The sequence below is a fragment of the Eleutherodactylus coqui genome, chromosome 5 (genome assembly GCF_035609145.1).
Source record: "Eleutherodactylus coqui strain aEleCoq1 chromosome 5, aEleCoq1.hap1, whole genome shotgun sequence".
NCBI classification, from domain to species: domain Eukaryota; kingdom Metazoa; phylum Chordata; class Amphibia; order Anura; family Eleutherodactylidae; genus Eleutherodactylus; species Eleutherodactylus coqui.
In genome coordinates this window covers 42,477,960-42,498,805 of record NC_089841.1, presented here as the reverse complement: position 1 = coordinate 42,498,805, position 20,846 = coordinate 42,477,960, and the positions used below count along the sequence as shown (strand labels likewise).

Here is a 20,846-nt window from a genome sequence, read left to right as displayed (position 1 = left end):
GTTTGCAGATGCTGAGTCTGCACAAGTCCAGCTGCAAGGGCAGCTCTGCTGCAGCACTCACTGGCTCAGGGTGGTTTAATATCTGCACTTGGGATTTCACTTGGGTTTTCCCTGCTCCATTCGGGGAGCAGGAAAGGGGAATCCCCACGTCCGAGCGGCTCCACCTCTGGATGGAATGGAACAGACAGACTCAATTGACTATAATGCGGTCCTTCTTTTTTTGCACAGCTGTCTGGCTCTTGAGCTGGATTTGTGATATAACCTCCAACCGGAGGTCCAACGCAGATGTGAAAAGGCCTCAGTCTTTCTCTTTTCTGCACTCTCTGAAACTGCTGAGTCCCCACTGAGCAGTAAGCTGGATTTAAATCAGAAATTTTAATTACAAACGCGGGTGTATGTGTATGCCCATTTAAGGGTTGTGCCTTATTTCCAGCCTTTTGGGTTGTACCATTCCTTCCCCACTGAGGCTGGGAGCAAGACCTCTCTTTTATACCCAGCTCTTCAGCCAATTATTTTGCAGCTCAGGTCCTGTCAGTCCATATAAAGAATAATCAGAGTGAACAAAGTCATGTGACCTCTCGCTGAAGGTCCTGCTAGGAGCATAAATAAAGTGGGAGCAGTAATAAATATGTTATAAATATGAATACACAGTGAGTCAAAAATTATCCACACTCCAGTTACACTAAAACTTCTGCTGTCCGTACTGTCTTTTTATTGTAGCTCACCATTAGAGATGAGTGAGTATACTCGCTAAAGGCAATTGCTTGAGCGAGCATTGCCTTTAGCGAGTACCTGCCCGCTTGAGACAGGAGGTTCGGGTGCCGGCGGCGGGCAGCGAGCTGCGGGAGAAAGCGGGGTGGAACGGAGGGGAGATATCTCTCCCTCTCTCCCCCCCGCTGCTGACTGCCACTACTCACCGTTCCCCCGCGCTGGCACCCGAACCTTCTGTCTTGAGCGGGCAAGTACTCGCTAAACACAATGCTCACTCGAGCAATTGCCTTTAGCGAGTATACTCGCTCATCTCTACTCACCATCTCCACAGTTACTGCTGTGAAAGTTTGAACATGTTCTGTCAATTAAGTTTGGGAGAGTTAAGGGAGAATAGGGCCATGCATGCTCCTCTGGGTAATATGCAAATAAGGAAGATGGAACAATACCTCTGCAGCTATTGGATGGCAGCTTTCCTTCAAATCAATACTCAACCTGTTATACAGGTCGGTAGAGCAATGATTGGGAATTGAAAGCCAAGCCAGAGCCCATACACAGCAGGGAGAGTATTTAGAAGAATAATGTATCTGTCCTTCCTGAAAATTGATTAAAATAAATGCTGCAAAGAATTTTTGACATTTTATATATAATATATATATATATATATATATACACACACACGGGGTGCACAAAAATATGGAAACACCATACAAAATGCATGGGATCTTATTCATTAGCACTGAGCTGCCCTTTTGACTCCTGCTTGGCTGAGAGCTTTCCCACCAAATTTATGTTTACTTCACCTCTTGCCCTGCTCTAGGTGGTTTTGGCAGCCTGCTGGTGACAGCAGCTGAGTGGCTCAAACCCTTGACAAATGGACCCTTATTGTTCAAGCAGATGTTTACTTATGTCCAACAGTATCTGTGTCATATTACCTCCACTTATGTGTAGAGACCGATTTTAAGGCACGCATTTTGTACGGTGTTTCCATATTTTTGTCCGCCCCCTATATATAGGTATTCTTTCATATGACATCAGAGGCATCTGTAGGTACTGTTGGGTCACATGAAGTGCTATGGAAGCCATAATACAAGTTGGACTTGTATGGAGCCGTAATATAACATTGTGTATGTAGCTGAAGAAGTTCACTTTGGGAGAGTCGCCTGATTAACATGCAGCATAAAAATCACATTATCCCACATCCCATGCATAGTACCCCAGAGGGAATGGAAGGGGGGTTAGGACTTTTTATGCATCTTTTTAGAGCCCCCATATTTAGTGAGAAGGATGGAAAATAGCGGGGATCTTAAATTAAACCGTGTGAATCCCTTGCGGTGGCTGGTGAGTTCAATAAAGTTCTGTTGCACCACTGACGGTAACGTTTTGCCCAGATTTGGATCTCTCACTTGTCTCTTTTTTTAACATGTTTTTTTTAGTACTTTAAATACGCGGCGGCTTCAGAAAACAAACTGTTTACTTGGGGGAAGCAGCAATAACCCACTGAGACATGGGCGAGCATCTGTTCGCTGCGAGGAGAAGCTGCTCGTCTGTTCCTTTTGTGATAATTACTACACTCACCTCTGATGTTTCTGGACAGGAAGGGAACAGTCAGATCCATCAAAGATATTACTGTTTGGGATAATCTCGTTTCCCAGCAGACTCTAACAGACTGCGGCGGGGCCAACAGAAACAATTACCAGTTTGTTTCCTTCATTTGCCCAACTTGTACTCACAAGTCATAGAATATTCATAATCCATGGAGATATTTATGACAGTGTGATACATTTAAGGGACACTGAACTTATTAAATGCACACACATTTTTTTTTAATTACCCCCAGCATTTCCTCCTTATTCTCCTTCTTCCCTTCAACCCCACTTTGCCTCATATTACTAATAAACTAAGAAATATTCATTTTTTGTAAAAAAAAATCCAACCCCTAGAAGAAGTTTTGCTGTAAACCCCGTCCTGCAGTTCCATCTCAGGCAGATATACAAATGATGAGAGTTGTGGTGATTAGATGAACGGTCTTGTCACCAGAGGCCCTAAAAGTGGTTCCCCCCTTGGCCTATAAGAGGCTCCTTGTGTGTCTTCTAGCCAAGCCCCATTTTTTAATTAAAGGAACCCATAAAAACGGCTGTAATTTGAGAAATATTTTTGTTTTATGTGAACAGGCCGCTGCATTGACCCGAAACTGAAGTGTAATGGAGACAATGACTGTGGAGACAACTCAGATGAAAGAGGCTGCAGAAAGAAGACAGAGCCCCAAAGAACCTTCGAGAACATCCCTGGGGTGCAGCTGATGGGAAATGGGTAAATTAATGGGTGCAATGAATGATTTAAAGGGGTTGTCTGACCTCTACAAAAAACTTGGGAATGGTGTAAAAAAATAAAATTGCCATTACTTACCTTTCTACTATGCCTCCAAATCCAGTACTACCGACAGAAAGCAATGACCTTATGTTCATTAATCATATGATCACTGCAGCCAATCCCTGACATCAGTGGTCATGTGTGCATAAATGGCATGTGATCACTGAGGCCAGTGATTTGTTGCAGTGGTCATGTGAATGATGAACTAGATGTCAAGGCTTCCTGTTTCAGTAAGAACCTGAGTGAAGGTGACCAAGGCAGTGGTGTTGGACCGCAGACAACGTGGAAGGGCGAGCAATGGAGATTTTATTCTGTTATGCCATTCCCTACCCCAGGGCAAGGTCAGAAAACCCTTTTACCTTCTAATATTGGGATTTACTTGTAACTAGAAGTAAAGGGGCCTGACATGGACTGAAAATTGTGTAAAAGCAGCCCCAGTCCAGTAATATACAGGTAACTTCCTGTATATCCACTGTCCAGGGACTCGTCTTCTTTGCTGCACCTGTTATAACTCCATGCCGTGTGTGGGTTTAGGTATAACTACCTGTCTGGGGAGAGTCGGGGCGAGGTCCTTGATAACTCGTTTTTTGGAGGAAGACGTGAAACTGTTTCTGGAAATGGAACTGGACCCAACAGGAAGTTATATCGGATGTCTGCCAACTTGGAAAGCATCACATTTCAGGTGGGAACATTTTTTTTGCGTGTTCTGCTCGTTTAGACTGTACACTGCCATACTGGAAACGTTCCTTTCATATAAAGAGCAGCTGCCATTATAATTGTGTGTAAATTATTATCAGGAATACTTCTGCTGCATCGCCCCTATATACTAGTTTGTCTGTGGGGAAGCTGCTATGTAATTGCCTATAGTTGATCCCAGAGGCGTAACTTGAAGCTCCTGGGCCCCAATGCAAAACCTGTAATGGGGCCCCCAACTATAATGTTTTATTCATAGTACTGGGCTCCCTATATGGATAAGAGAGGCCTTATGGGCCCCCTAAGGCTCCTGGGCCCTGATGCAACCGCATCCCCTGCACCCTCTATAGTTACGCCCCTGGTTGATCCATTAGTGTGGGTTAGCTGACCCCAGTATTGCAGCCAAGCATTTTTTGGAAGGGAGTTCTTCATTGGTTAGGTTTTCATTAAATATTCTTGTCTTATTCAGTGTGTTGCTGATTATAGTTTTTAAAAAAAAGTTAATTAGCTGGAAATGTGGTAAAATAACAAAAGGAGTACTTACCTCTCTTCTCGCACCATGAAATAGCATAGGGGTTCTGGTAACGATCCTGCTGACAGCACAGAACAGAAGTTAGGCAATCCAATCAAACGCCACAGTGCCATCACCTGTTCTCCTGGTATCAACGCTCACATCCTGGGCGCAATGATGCCAGGAGTTTGGATTGTGATGCTGCGGCCTCTGATTGGCTTTAGGGGTCATCTGAATTCCGTTCTGGGCTGACAGCAGGAACGTCACTAGAGCTGCCCACTGTGAAGAAATGAGTTAAGTATTGACACTTTTGTTATTTCATCACATGCCCAGACATTTAAAAAAAATTTAAACTCTGACAACCTTTAATAGACAGAGAAATGTCATAGATTATTACAGCCTTCAGGAAGTGATTCAGTACAGCCCCTCCCCCAGAGACTGGGGAGGGACAGGGAAACTGCATACAGAGCCCTATCTATGTGTATGGTGTATAGTATTACTATCCTGCCTTTCAGCAGTGCAGCGGATCTGTGCTCTGTCTTCTAATGATAATGAGATAACTCTGCTCATTCTGATTCAGTCCATACAGCAAAGCTGACAAGTTAGCTGCAGAAAACAGGAAGTGACTCTTGCTAAATGCACCATTTGTGGATGAAAGTAATGTGTGTTTTGTCCCTTTAACAGATGAAAGATGAAGAGGACGATGTGTCATCTGATTTCTATAATAGTCTCATCGATTTTGCTGATTCCGACAGCAAATCCAAACATTATGGAGGAACAGGAAGTAAATCTAGTGGAATTCCCTATTTATGGCATACACGAAGTAACACCCAAAGGACGTCATCGTCATCATTTAGGGAAGCCTTAAAAGCTTCGTATAAGAAGGTAAAAAAAGACTCAATGAACACAGCATTGCTAGGGATTATTAACACGGGCGTATGCTTGTTGTGCCAGAGGAACACGGATGTAGCACGCATTGGACAGCAGTAGGACACCCATCTATGCCGTCCACTCTGCACAGACCATGTACATTGCATGGTGAGGTGTGGTGGGCAGCAATAATGGTGGTTATCATGGAAGCCTGACTGCTTCCCTCACAAATGGCGGTGCAGCTGACACTTTCAAAACATATAATGTGGCAATTTAGGGCTACCCATGAATGGTAGCCAGTCCATATACAGGTCAAGACCTGTGCTGGACAAAATGATAATGACAAAATGACAAAAATAAAATAAAAGGGAATTGTACTTTTCCCTGGAGTGTTGTGTGGTACCTCAGTGCAGAGGTTGCGGTGGTGAAAAGGGACTCCAGGAGACATGATTTAAGCTTTCAAACAGTGGAACAATTTATTGGACAGATGAAGGATCTTCAATAACTTCAAACAACTTTGCATTACTTGGTTACTTGAGGTAGATACATATATCCATTTACATTGCAGGCATTAAGTACAGAAATCTCCTCTGCACGTTCGGGCTCTATAATAGTGAAAAGCATGGGAATCTTTCCTATCTGCTATGCTTTGCACTCCTGCTTCTCTTACTTTCTCTGGCTCATATTTCTTTCAGTATGAAACGTAGTCTTCCTTGTGTTATTGTTACTTTAGCTGATCCCTTCTTCCTCTATCTACATAAACTGGTTCCTTTTTCCTTTTCTCATCAAACACAATACCCGTTGTTGTACTCACACTTTCCTCCTTTTCACCGCACTGTCTCCTTCTGTAGCTGGCTTTTACCACTCTATTTTGTCTTCTCTCTCCTAGGCCGGCTTCACACTGGTGGTAGCTATTTTGCGTTGCGAGAGTGAGTGAAAATGCATGTAAATGAAACAAATGATTTTCAATGGTTTCATTCTCATTTGCGATGCCTTCACTGCACACTCGCAGCGCTATTGCCCCTTGTTTTCAATGGGGCCGGTGGCAGCAGCGCTGGCCCCATTGAAAGCATAGGCAGTACATCACAGATCCCTCTCACAAAATAGCATTGCTCCAACTTCAGTCTGCCATGTTAAAGGCTCTGGAGAGTTGTGTTTAATCACCGAACTGGAATACAACTATATACCGACATACCAACTACATACCAACACTATTCATGTCCATAACTCATGGGTTACTCCTATAGTCTAGTGGGTGCGCTATTTGTTATCAATTGAAAGGTTGAGGATATAATAACACTGAACGGCCCCTTTATTAGAGCCCCAGTCCTCTCACGATTGGTGCTTCCTGTATGGAAATTTTCCCCGTGAGCATAAAATCACATGGCAAGTTTTCCGTGGATCAGTTTCAGTGTGAATCCACATTAGATGGGAAAATCCAGCGATCTGAGTAACTTTCGACGAGGCCGGGTCATCGGTGCTAGACTAGCCGGGGCCGGGATGTCACTGCCAGCAACGTGGGGTTTTCTCATGTAATGGTGTGAAAAGTATACAGAGAATGGTGTGATGGAGGAAAATATCCATCGAAAGGGGATCCTGTGGATGGAAACAACTCATGACTGAAAGGGGTCAGAGGAGGATGTCAGGAATCGTTCTGATCAACAGGCAGTGTGCAGTCAGGAGCAGCTGAATACAACACTGGTGCTCCAAGTAACATGTCTGAACACACACAACCAGCAAAGTTTCGACCTATGTGCTCTTTGTCAAGCCACATAGGCTTGACAAAGACCACATATGTCGAAACATTGCTAGTCCTTCCTGTTTTAATATGGAACAAATAAAGGTTTGAAAAAAGCTCTGTCTACCTCTAATGCTGCCGTACTTCTACTAATATTAGGATTTCTTGAGAGTGTTTTTTGTTCATTGACCCCATACGGCTTTGCATGTATTTGTTCCTCCCCATCCTATTTTTGGATTTTATTATTTGAGTGGGTGCTGTTGGATTCCACATCTACATATATACCCAGCTCCTGTCAGTGTCTGTTTGGTGACCAGAGTGAGCAGTCATGTATCCTTGTCCGTTGCAGCTTGCTGTGTGTTTGGTGTCCGGTATGAGTAGTCCTTTTCTTTGTCCGTTGCAGCTTGCTGTGTGTTTGGTATCTTGTTAGTTCATGCCCCTTCTTACGTTTATTTTCTGTCAGTTTGTCTCTTCTTTGTTCTGCTGAGTTATTTGCCATTTCTGGGCTAGAGTGTCCCTTAGGGTCCTCTAGTAGATGTGTCTTGCTAGTGTAGGGACCACAAGACACGAGGAGCCTTGTCATGGCCTTGCGGCTTAAGTTCATTGGCCAATGTATGAGCCAATACCTCGTACTTTTATAGCTATATCATCTGCTTATGTGTTCAAGTATGCAAGGTGATTGTTTTGGTCATTTGTCAGTCCCTATGTTATGTCTGTCCATCAGTTCTGTCCGCAGTATGCAGTTCTCTTTCCAGTTGGTGTTTCTGTCAGTCTGAAATTCATTTTAGGCTTCCTTGTTTGTGTTATACCCAGCCTGTTCTGGGCACATTCGTGTGGGCCCTGTGCTTATATGCCCACACGAACGTAACAGTTATTATCTCAGAGACAACTCAGTGGTCCTGACAGAAGACCCCAACCTACCGCCACCGCAGAGATCCGGTGGGCTGAAGGACCTATGGGGAGGTCACTGCTGTGTGAGGAGCCATTGTGCAGTTTAGTAGACAGTACTGTATACTGGATAAACCGACAGAAGCCACCAGGACCTGTGATGATGTCACCATCATGTGATCACCTGTGTGGGTGGAGTCAGGAATCACATGATCAGGGGCTCATCACTGTATCCAGGAGTTTGGTGATGTGTGGAAATCAGGAGGAATGTGGATGTAGCAGAGCTGTGTGTGTGTGAATCAGGATGTAGGAGAGCTGTGTGTGATGTGTTGGGGATCATAATGGATGTACCATGTAGCTGAGCTGTGCGTGTGAATCAGGATGTAGCAGAGTTGTGTGTGTCATGTGCTGTGTGTGTCATGTGTGGGGTCAGGATGGATGTAGTAGAGCTAGGTGTGTGAATCAGGATGTAGCAGAGCTGTGTGTGTAATATGTGGGAATCAAGATGGATGTAGTAGACATGTGTGTGTGATGTGCGGGGTCAGGATTGATGTAGTAGAGCTGTGTGATGTGTGGGGTCAGGAGGGATGTAGTAGAGCTGTGTGTGTAATGTGTGGGGATCATAATGGATGCACCATGTAGCACAGTTGTGTGGCGCATTGTGCCACCAGAAACACTGGTACTATAACTTCCTAATAATTACTAGTACAGTTTGTATTGGGAAGAAATAACCACTTGACAGAATGCATGGGAACGAGGTGTGTAGTGTGTCTGAATATTTAGAAATGAATAAAGATAGATATCAGATAGATAGATAGATAGATATAAGATAGATAGATAGATAGATAGATAGGAGATAGTTAGATAGATAGATAGATAGATAGATAGATATGAGATAGATAGATAGATAGATAGATAGATAGATAGATAGATAGATAGATAGATAGATAGATAGATAGATAGGAGATAGATAGATTGGTTGCACTTCTATCGTTATTCCCTTTTTACTTCTAGAATTCTAACTTCATCAGGATCAATAAGGTGATCTCAGTGTCAGACTTCAGAATGAAGCAGGCCGGTCTGTGGCTCTCGGATGTCTTCCTGCGGGCTCTGAATCATCTGCCCTTGGAATACAACTATCCACTCTATAGCAGAATATTTGATGATTTTGGGACTCATTACATCACGGCGGGCTCCATGGGTGGATCGTATGACCTGCTCTATCAGTACAGTGCTGAGGAGCTGAGGAATTCAGGTAAGGAGCACTACAGACCGACACAAAGTAACAGACAGACAGCTGAGACAGACTGCACGATACTCCCACCCTATCATCTGCACATACACATGTACTACACCAGTCATCTGTTGCATGTTTCTGTGTAGCCTTAAAGGGGTATCCCATCTTAAATCTAGGATATACCATCACAGTCTGACTGGGGGGGGGTTCAGTCTCCAGGACCTCCACTGATCCCAACATCCAATATCCGTTCATTAGTTTTCCTGCACATAGTCACTCCTAATCACCCACTGTGCAAGGAACCGCGAGACAGCTGTATGTGGATGAGACTGTAAACTGCATGGCGAATGACTGAGACCTTTGCAATATGGGGACATTCAGCAAAGGAAAGGCAGTGCTAAAAGGGTTAATGGTCGATTTTATTTTTTTACACTATTAACCACCCAGTGGCACTTTTTTTGATTTGTCAGAATACTCCTCTATAGGGGTTTTCCAAGCAAATACTATTGATGACCTATCCTCAGGATAGGTCATCAATGATAATAATTAATTGGTAGGAGTCCACCACTCAGGACCCCCGCTGATCTGCTGTTTAGGCATCTACTGTCAGCACTACAACACACAGGGACTGTAAGCAGTTAGCTCTGACCCGTGTGTAGTGCCTGGTGCTTAGAATTTCAGCCTAAGCTATCATTAAAATCATCAGTATTTCTGGGATGCCTTGCATGCACAGCCCTGTTCAGGTCACGCCACAGCATCTCCATAGGGTTACGGTCAGGATCTTACTCGGCCATTCCAAAACACAAATCTTTTTCTTTTCATCCATTCTTTAATGATTTAGTTTGCTATTAACGATGTGTCTTTCGCCAGGTATGACCGTTGCAGAATCAACCGAATGTTCGAGAACGGAAACAACAAAGCGGGTTTTCTTCTTCAAGAAAAAAAAAGTCAAGCACATATGTACAAGCAACAAGATGAGCGAGCAATATGAAGGTACCCAGACCCTGCAGAGCACCAGTGCGAGTAATGCAGAGACAGTACTCCACTGTTACCTGGGTTGTACCAGGATTTCAGGATTTCCCCTATCCACAGGATATTGGGGATAACTTGTTGAGTGGTCGGGGTGTCTCACAGCTGAGACCCCCACGATCTCGAGAATGGGACTCCCACAATGACGTCAGCATGGAGGGAGTGCTGCCTAAGCATGTGCGCAGTCAGCGCACCGTTCATTCCATTGGATGGAAGAACCAAGCAGCTGCCGCCTGGGTATCTCGACAGTCCAATTGAAATTGAAGCGCTCCCACCACGTTTCCTTCTCACTGCGGGGGTCAGTAATTCTGCAGTGGGTTGGACAGGGGACATGGGACCCCCATTCTCAGCGGTGAGACCCCCACCTATCAATAACTTATCCAGGAATTATCCCTTAACTTGAAATTCTGGTATAACCCCTTTAATTGCTGCAGTGTAGTACCTCATATAAACATCAGGGGTTGTGCAGAATTATAACCAGCGCCACTCCTGTTCATGGGTTGTATTGCAGCTTGGAACTATTGGAAGGAACGCAACTATACTGCAATACCGCACACAACCACTACACAGGTGTGATGCTGTTTTTTTGGAACTGGTCAGAATTTTCTACAGGTGCTGTGGTAAGGGGTGCACAAATGGCTGTAGTTAAAGGGAGTATCCCAAGTATTTGACCAGCATTGTCCACTGATAATGAGAACAGCAATTGCGTGTTCCCCCTATGAATAGAGTGGTGGCCGAAAAGAAGCTGAGTGCAGTGCCCAGCTCCATTAGACTTATAGAGATGAGTGGTCCACTGCTCCGTTCATACAGGGGGAACACGGGACCCCAATTCTCATGCTTCCAGTGGTTGGACCCCCACTGATCAGACACGTAAACCCTTATTCTGTGGAGATAAGTTTAACCCCTTCAACCAAGATGACATATAGTTACGTCCTCCGGGTGCGGAGGTTGCATATAAAGGCGGATGCCGGCTGTCTTTGGCAGCTGACCACCACCTGCAGCAGCCGCGATGGGAAGGAGCCCTTAGGCTAACTTCACGTGGGCAAGCGTGATATCGGGCCATTAGTCCTGCTCCCATATCGCACACCCCACCGTGTGAATTCTCCAGGGATGCAAGGTGTTTTCATGTCAAACAGCCTTGCATCACTTCGGGGATGAAGGGAACCTCTGCCGTGGCTGTCACGGCCGCAGCAGAGTATCTCAGAGTTTCTCCCATTAGTTTCAATGCTGCCGCCGGCCCCCGGGCCTGGGAGGTTCGCTTTAAGGCGTTAACTCCTGGGACAACCCCTATAACCTTAATACATGTCATTTTTGCTGTAGTTTTGCTGTAGTTGCAGTTTACGTTTCTCTTAAGCTGACCCTCCCGTTCCAGGATCTGAGAGGAGGAGTTATAATGGCTAATGCTCTCATCCATGGCCGTGCTGCAGCAGAGCCAACTGTTCATTCTTCCAAGGTGGCGCTTCTAATACTACCTGGTGCACTCTGACCCCTGGTAGTGCATCGGTAGTCTAAGATATTGCATACTGCTCTGATTGGCCAACACAGCTCATGTGAGCAGCACTGGCCAATCCGAAAGCAGCATGCAGTATCTAACTACCTATACACATTGTGCATTCAGTAGTGACAAGAGAATCATGGCCACCTTGAAATAATGAAGAAGGACCCCAAGAAGAAGCAAATTGGCAGTGGTACGACCATGGAGGAGGTCCACGCTGGAAATTTTTGCACCTGAACGATTAAACCAGAAACTAACAATACGGTGGGCTGCAGACGGGGACTTATTACTGTTGTATCCGCCACTGATTCCTCGTATGATCGGACTTTTTCCTCTTCAGGGTCGTTCCTACAAGCTTCAGAGAAATCAATATCTTTTGTAAAAGGTGGCAGGGCGGAATACGCCGCTAAACTAGCCTGGCAGAGGAAGGGGTCTTTCCCGGAGCACAATGTCTACGCAGAGTGGAGCGCGTCTACCGCTGATAACCCCGTAGTGGTGGACTTCGAGGTAAAGGAGTTTTATTCTGCTGCTTTACATGCAAAATTGCAGTCCCGGAGTTACAATCTGCTGCGTCCAAAGTCCAAATGGCTGCGTGGACAACACGAGTAATATCTATATATATATAAAGGTGAAAGCCCTCATTGATTGATTGACTGACTCACTCACCCATTCACTCACTGACTCACCACTAATTCTCTAACTTCCCAATGTCGTACAAACGTGAAATTTGGCAGAAGCATTCTTTATGTCCTAAATAGGAAAAGTAAAGGGGTCACAACTCGAAAATTCAATGCTAAGTGCTAAAGTATTGGTGCCCCTGTGTAATGTACCACATCTGATTCTCTAACTTCCCCATGTCGTACAAACCTGAAATTTGGGACGATCATTCTTTAGGTCCTAAATAGGAAAAGTAAAGAGGTTACAACTCGGTATATTCAATGCTAAGTGGAAAAGTAAGTGCACCCCTATGTAATGTACCTAATCTAACTCTCTAACTTCCCAATGTCTTACAAACATGAAATTTGGCACGATCATTCCTTAGGTCCTAAATAGAAAAAGTAATGGGGTCACAACTTGATTATTCAATGACAAGTGCAAAAGTAAGTGACCCCCTATGTAATGTACTTAATTTAATTCTCTAAGTTACCCGTCTCATACAAACTTGAAATTTGGCACGACCATTTTTCAGGTCCTAATTAGGAAGAGTAAAGGGGTCGCAACTCTCTAACTCCCCAATATTGTACAAACTTGGCAGAAGCATTCTTTAGGTCCTAAATAGGAAAAGTAAAGTGGTCGCAACTTGATTATTCAATTCCCAGTGCAAAAGTAAGTGACCCCTTATGTAATGTAACTTCCCGATGTCGTACAAATTTGGCAGACCATTCTTTAGGTCCTACATAGGAAAAATAAAGGAGTCACAACTTGATTATTTAATGCTAAGTGTAAAAGTAAGTGCACACCTATGTAATGTACCTAATCTAATTCTCTATGTTCCCCGTGTCATACAAACTTGAAATTTGGCATGACCATTCTTCAGGTCCTAATTGGTAAGATTAAAGGGGTTGCAACTTGATTATTCAATTCTAAGCGCAAAAGTAAGTGCACCCATATGTAATGTAAAGAACACACATCTAAACTGCACAAATATCAAATCTGCCACGCCCATTCTTTACACCCTAATATTAAAAGCAAATCAGTTGTAACTAGAGATGAGCGAGCGTACTCGATAAGGACAGATACTAGAGTGAATATCGTCCTTACTGAATACCTGCCTGCTCTCCCGCAAAGATGCGGGTGCGGGCGGGGGTGAGCGCTGTGTTGCGGGAGTGAGCAGGAGGGAGCAGGTGGAAGAGAGAGAGAGATCTCCCTCCCGTTCCCCCCTCGCTCTCCGCCGGCACCCGAATCTTTGCGGGCGAGCAGGCAGGTACTCGGTAAGGATGATACTTGCTCGAGTATCTGGTCTTACCGAGTATGCTCGCTCATCTCGAGTTGCAACTTGAAGATTCAATTCTAAGCATGCGAAAATGTGAAAATCTGCAATACATTGGATAGTTTTTATCAGAAACCATAAATCCTAGGGAAATGATTTGTACACTGAGAAGAATCTACCACACCTCTATGTATATATACCTAGGAGAATATAACTGACCTTTGTTTGTATATACTGAGGAGAATCTAATGCTTCTCTTTGTGTATATACTAAGGAGAATCTAACTGACCTCTATGTGTATATACTGAGGAGAATCTACCTCCCCTCTATGTGTATATACTGAGGAGAATCTACCTCACCTCTATGTGTTTATACTGAGGAGAATCTACCTCACCTCTATGTGTATATACTGAGGAGAATCTACCTCACCTCTATGTGTTTATACTGAGGAGAATCTACATCACCTCTATGTGTATATACTGAGAAGAATCTACCTCACCTCTATATGTATATACTGAGGAGAATCTATCTGGCCTCTGTGTGTACATAAGGAAGTGGCCATGGACTGCAGGGATGAATCATGCCTTTAAGGCCAAGAAGGGGCTGCAACCTGCAGTCTGTGGTTAAATTTAAATAAAAAGGGGCATTCCCTTTAAGGGTAAAAAGTGAGGAGAATAGGAGGGGCGGTAAATTCTGCAGATGGACATCAGTACATGCTGTCTGAGGAAAATCTAACACTCCTCTATGAGTATGCAGATTTTATTTCTCGGTTCCTTTGAAGTAACCACAACTTCATAAAATTTTTCATGCAAACAACAGGTAAACACCTGTACCAAATTAACTCGGGCAAAGCCGGGTATATCAGCTAGTAATATTTACAAGTCACAATGTGTTGACGACAACTCGCTTATTGTGATCGTGACCAAAGTGGACTAGGTACGCACATGGGTTTCTGTCAAACTGACCCTGTTCTACAAAGGTGGTTGAACTGCCCCTACCTAAGCGGGGACATTGCCCCAATAAGGGCAGCCCGGTGGTCTTCGGATCTGGGCCCTAGCTGATCCTAGGAGCCACGCACCAGAACAGGATGCATTCACATGCCACATGACAGGGACTGAACAACAGGACACACAGAGCCAGAATACACAGCATACAGCAGCCAAAATGCAACCACTAGTAACAGATAATGAGCTGATTATAAATACCAGGTATTAGTTGACATTTTGTACAAAACATGAAAGCTAGCAGGCCAACTTCACGGCTCCTGGTTATACCGCTAGTCCCTACACTAACCAGGAATCCAGTAGAACCGGACACAGTTCACACAGCATGCTGCAACAGGACAGGACACAGATCGCAGGTCACACAGCAAGCTAACACAAAACTGGCAGAATATAAACAAACAAACAGACATGAACCAGCAAGATACAGATCACACAGCAACCTTCAACAGACAAGGATTCATGACTGCTCACCCTGAACACCAGGCAGAGACTGGCCAGGAGCTGGGTTTATATGTGAGCACAGACCCAGGAAGTACCACACCCAGCCAGCTCAATCATTAACCCTGAGAGTGCTGTGCTGCTGGAAGCACAGTAGTACAGCATGTCTCAGCAGCACACATAACATCGCTTCTTAAAGGGGCTTTCCATTACTTAAAATTGCAGTCCTTCCTGGCTGCTGCTGACCAGGTCATGTGACTGCTGTAGCCAATCACTGGCTAAAGAAGATCATTGCTGTGGCCAGTGATTGGCTGCAGTAGTCATATGACCTGGTCAGCAGCAACCAGGAAGGATAGAGTGGTCGTGAAGCAAGTAATTGAAAACCCATTTAAGTCACATGAAATGCGCCAGGAAGTGCCCCCCCCCCCCCCCCAAAGTTTCGGCTCGATTCACCACTGCATCAAAGACTGCAAAAGAATAGAGAGCAAGGAATCCAGTGAAAACTTTGGTGGAGGACTGCCATTGGCTGGCCCCCGAAAAGTATGTGTTCTCCCGCAACTAATCTATCTGCATACCCACCAAAAGAAAGTATGTGCACCGCCTGAAAAGTCTATCTGCCCCCAACAAATGTATCTGCACTCCCCTAACCCAACAAAAGTTCATGCACCTCACCCCCAAAAAAATTATGTGTGCCCCCTTACCAAAGTATGTGTGCATTCCCCCGATAAAAGTATGCATGCCTTCCAAACAAAAGTATGTGCACCCATGTCATAACTACGTCTGCCCCCCTATAAAAAGTATGTGTAAACGTTGACAAAAGTATGTATATATTCCCCTTCCCCCCTGACAAAAGTATGTATTCCTCCCTTGACAAAGTATGTGCAACCTCTTTCAAAACTATGTACGCCCCTCACACACAAAAGTATATATCCCCTCCAACAAAAGCATGTATGCCCCCCTGACTAAAACATATGCACACCTGTGTCAAAAGTTTGTAACCCCCCTGACAAAATGATGTGGGCCCCTCATCACGAAAGTATGTGTGTATCGCCCCCTCGACAAGAAAACATGTGTCCCCCAACAAAAGTATGTGCTCCACCCTGATGAAAGTATGTACCCCCCTTGACAAAAGCACAAGCGCTTTCCCTAGAAAAGGATGTGCACCCCTCCCCGACCAAAGCATGTGCCTACTGAAAAGTATGTGCCCCCCAGGAATTTTGTTGGTTCTAATCTGAATGATAACACAATTGTAGCCCCGCCTGTGTTTGCCCGATCCATATTCGGCTGCCTGCATTGTGGGATCCGTATTTTGTACGCAGCTCCTAATCTTATATCTTCAGTGTCCTCTTATTGTTGATTTTGCAGTTGAAGCCGATTGTGGATCTGCTGACGGGTTTTCCGTGTGCGGTGACGAAGCGACGCAACCTCCTGAAGGCGTTTGATGAGTATTTAGGAACTTTTGACCCCTGCCGCTGCTCGCCGTGCCCTAATAATGCCAGGACAGTATTACTGGATACAGAATGCCGCTGCGTCTGCCAGCCGGGGACCTATGGGGAAAGCTGTGAGAAGCGGGCGCCAGATTACAACTCAGGTAAGAGAGATGCGGCATTGGCTCGTTAGGTGGTGAACAGCAGGTAAACTCCCTGGCACATTGCTCCGACAACAGAATGCAGTGGAACACAAAGTGCCAATAGGGCCACCATAGGGACCCACGGGGACTCCATGCTCCTATACTGATTTTTGTCAGTATATATATAAAAAAATCTTGTTTTGTGTCAAAAAGCTAAAAGCCTGTAAAAATTGAATACTTTCTCATAGCTGAGGGTTTGCTACAATGTATTCAGCGTACACAGTGTATACAATGTGTTCAACTGCCTACAGCTGTGAGACGTATTGGGTCTGAACAGAACTGGCCATATTTTAGATATTGGCCTGTGTGGTAACTTCTGTTAGAGCCCCCTGACATATGGCGTACAGTCAGACGGTATACAAATAACCGTAACATACAGTTTCTAATGGTAAGGACTGTACAGTATGGGGTCCACATAGCAGTGCCACATGCTGGCCATATGTGCTTGCCTAAATAATACCGCCAGATAGTGAACCACATTCCATCATTCAGTGCACAAGTAATAGCACCATACAGTGCCAAAATAATAGCATCATCATACCACCCTCAAATAATACCACCATACAGTACCCAAATAATACCACCATAGAGTACCCAAAAAATACCATCATACAGTGCACAAAAAATACCATCATACAGTGCACAAATAATACCATTATACAGTGCACAAATAATACCATCATCATACCATGCCCAAATAATGCAAACATATAGTACCCAGAAAATACCACCATACAGTGCTCCAGATATCTGCACTCTGGCCACATAACAGATAGCAGTTGCACACAGCTTTACTGTGTGATGAAACAGTAAGCATCAGGGTTCATACCACTCGGGTGGATAGAGAGGAGCAAGGGGAACAAGCCAGGAATGATAGTGACTTAGAGGCCCAGTCGCAACTGCAACCCCTGCGACCCCTATTCCTACTCAGCTAGTACCCAAATAACACTAGAATGCAATGCTCAAATAATACCATCATGTAGTGCTAAATACAGCACCCCAATAATGCTATTATAAGGGGACAATATAATACCAGCATACATGGATTTAATGATATCATCATACGGCATGCAAATAATGCCACCATACAACAATCCAATAATATTCTCATACAAGCCCAAATAATACCACCACACAACGGCCAATATCATCATACAGCACCCAAATAATATCATCATACTATGTGTAAATAATCCTACAACCCCCGAATAATACCATCATATAGCACACAAATAATACCGTCATACAAGCCCAAATAGCATCATACAGCATCCAAATGAAAGCTGCATAATCTAACAATGATCTGCAGCATTCCAATAACAGTGCTATACGAGGTCTATATAATACCGCTATGTTGCTCATATTTGGATGTGTGCAAGTAGGAAGTTTCGGGTGTTTGGCTATCTGTGGTTCTCTACAGATGGGTTTCAGTGTGGTACCAATATACAAAAAGGGGTCTAAAGGAGAAGAACCTAGTAACTACAGGCCTGTAAGTCTCACTTCAATAATTGGAAATATATATATAACTCCTCACCATCACGGGTTCATGAGGGGTTGATCATGTCAGACCAACTTGATCAGCTTCTAGAATGAAGTAAGCTCTAGGTTGGACCTGGGAGAGTCTATTGATCTCGTATATCTGGACTTCTCTAAAGCATTTGACACCGTGTCCCATAATAGGCTGATATATAAAACGAGGCAGCTTGGATTGGGTGAAAACATGTGTATCTGGGTAAAGAATGGGCTCAATGATAGAAAGCAGAGGGTGGTAATAAATGGTTCGTACTCTGATTGGGCCACCGTCGATAGTGGGGTGCCACAGGGTTCAGTATTAGGCCCCATTCTGTTCAATATATTTATCAATGACCTGATAGAGGGCTGCACAGTAAAATATCAATATTTGCAGATAACACAAAATTATACAAGATAGGCCTCCTGCAGACGGGCGGAAATCCCGCGGCGGGGTTTCCTGCAGAATTTCTGCCTGGGCCCGCTACCATAGGATTGCATTAGATAATGCAATCCTATGGACACAGCCATGATTTGTCCGCGTGAAAACATGCGCAAAAAGCAAATTGCGGCATGTTCTATTTCTGAGCGGATCTCGTAGAGGTCCGCACAGAAATGTCACTAGTGACGTGCCGGCTCCGCTCTACGCATGCGCCGGCTGGGCGGCAGCAGGCACATAGCAGAGAGGGAAGACGCGGGGAGCGGTTGAGCCGCAGCGTTCTCTGCAGGGGCAGGGGTCGGAAGAATTCTTGCAGTGGGATCCGAACCGGCCGTCTGCAGGTGGCCATAATTAATACAATGGAGGACAATATACGGCTGCAAATGGAACTAGATAAGCTGGGGGCTTGGGTAGAAAAATGGCAAATGAAGTTCAATGTTGATAAATGTAAGGTTATGCACATGGGCAGGAGAAACGGATGTCACCAATATACATTAAATGGGGTACTGCTAGGGGAAAGTGATATGGAAAAGGATCTGGGGGTAGTAGTGGATAGTAGACTAAACTGGAGCAACCAATGCCAGTCAGCTGCTGCAAAAGCTAATAAAGTCTTGGGGTGCATTAAAAGAGGTATAGGGGCGAGGGATGAGAACATTATCCTCCCACTATATAAGGCACTTGTCAGGCCTCACATGGAATACTGCATACAGTTCTGGACACCGGTGCTCAGAAAAGATGTTACAGCGCTGGAGGGGGTTCAAAGAAGGGCAACTAAACTAATACATGGAATGAAGGGACTGGAATACCCAGAGAGGCTATCACATTTGGGATTATTTACCCTGGAAAAAAGACGGCTAAGGGGTGATCAAATAACTATGTATAAATACATGAGGGGACAATACAAGGATCTCTCCCATGATCTGTTTATACCCAAGACTGCTACGGTAACGGGAGGGCATCCGCTACGTCTAGAAGAAAGCAGGTTTCATCACCAACATAGAGGGGGGTTCTTTACTGTAAGAGCAGTTAGACTGTGGAACTCTCTGCCTGAGGATGTGGTGATGGCAAAATAATTTAAGAGGGGACTAGATGTCTTTCTATACCGCTATGATATTACAGGATATAGACGTTGATGATCCGGGTTTTGGAGTCAGGTAGGACCTTTCAAACATTGATCCAGGGATTATACTGGCTGCCATTATTGAGTCGGGAAAGAAGTTTTCCCTCCAAATGAGCTAAATTGGCATCTGCCTCATTGGCTTTTTTTTTGCCTTCCTCTGGACCAACAAGGAATGGTTGAAACAGGCTGAACTAGATGGACATTGTCTTCACTCAGCCTAACATACTATGTTACTTCAGTTAACCCATTGTTGTCTTTCCTCCTCTAGTTGTGGTTGATGGGTCCTGGAGCTGTTGGTCTGCCTGGAGTTCATGTGATGCCTTCTCAAATCGGAAGAGAACAAGGGAGTGTAACAATCCAGCTCCAAGTGATGGGGGCAAGCCATGCGAGGGTCCTCGGATAGAAGAAGACTATTGCTATGTTGCTCTCTTTGAAGACAAGTAGGTCAATAAGATGTGACTATATTATACATTTCTCTCTACATTTTCAGTATTTCCAGTGGCGTACCACAGAGATAGAGATGGGGTCCATGCTGGGCTGGGGCAGGCTTTGAACTGCTTCCTGCCACACATCATAGAATTAACCTGTGGCTACCACGAGTGGGAGCACAAGAGTAGCTGTATACATCTATCTGCAGTGAGCTCCCCCTGGTGGTGGCTGCAGGCGTCCTGAATTTTATCATTTACTCTGTTAAGGAAAGCAAAGTGGATTGGGAGTTCTGTATGTAAGAAGCGGAGCTCTGACCCCTGTAGCGATGTCATGAAAAGCTGCGTCACTGAGCAGCTGCCATGTAGTACTTCACTTTATTATTTTCAGAGATCGCCACAGTGATTCTCATCTGATAGCGGTTGTTTTTATATATAATCTCCTCCTGAATAAGGCATGAATTTTACTAGCAATTGACCACAAAGCTTTTACTGATTTTCTTCCCATATAGGTTAAACAGCTGTAACTTTTGATAGTGTTAGGCCGCATGCACACAGGCAGATTTGAATTGCGGAATCCGGAACGGGCGCCCGCCTCCGGATTCCGCAGAAAATACCGTCCAAGATAACAGTAGGATGAAGGGTGAAGAAAGCACCTGACAGGGGTGGGGGAGATCTGACAGCCGGCGGGGGACATGGACAGAGACATCAGCGCCGGCAAGGTAGCTGCACGGCCGCCTTCAGCGACAGCAGCACGCATTACAGCTGACGTGGGAGGCCGGGAGGGTGGGTAGTGACTGTTAGCGCAT

At 44.8% G+C, this 20,846-nt stretch overlaps 1 protein-coding gene across 1 annotated transcript in view; it reads left to right on the top strand.

Annotated features, from left to right (window-relative positions):
- The window catches only part of C6 (complement C6), a 66,365-nt gene that overhangs the window by 22,008 nt on the left and 23,511 nt on the right, over nucleotides 1-20,846 (top strand). The window contains exons 4-11 of the mRNA XM_066601829.1: nucleotides 2,883-3,021; nucleotides 3,616-3,763; nucleotides 4,970-5,170; nucleotides 8,796-9,036; nucleotides 9,889-10,011; nucleotides 11,883-12,049; nucleotides 16,280-16,505; nucleotides 19,881-20,052. Of these exons, the coding sequence (XP_066457926.1) occupies nucleotides 2,883-3,021; nucleotides 3,616-3,763; nucleotides 4,970-5,170; nucleotides 8,796-9,036; nucleotides 9,889-10,011; nucleotides 11,883-12,049; nucleotides 16,280-16,505; nucleotides 19,881-20,052 (1,417 nt within the window). The remainder of the gene's footprint in view (nucleotides 1-2,882; nucleotides 3,022-3,615; nucleotides 3,764-4,969; nucleotides 5,171-8,795; nucleotides 9,037-9,888; nucleotides 10,012-11,882; nucleotides 12,050-16,279; nucleotides 16,506-19,880; nucleotides 20,053-20,846) is intronic.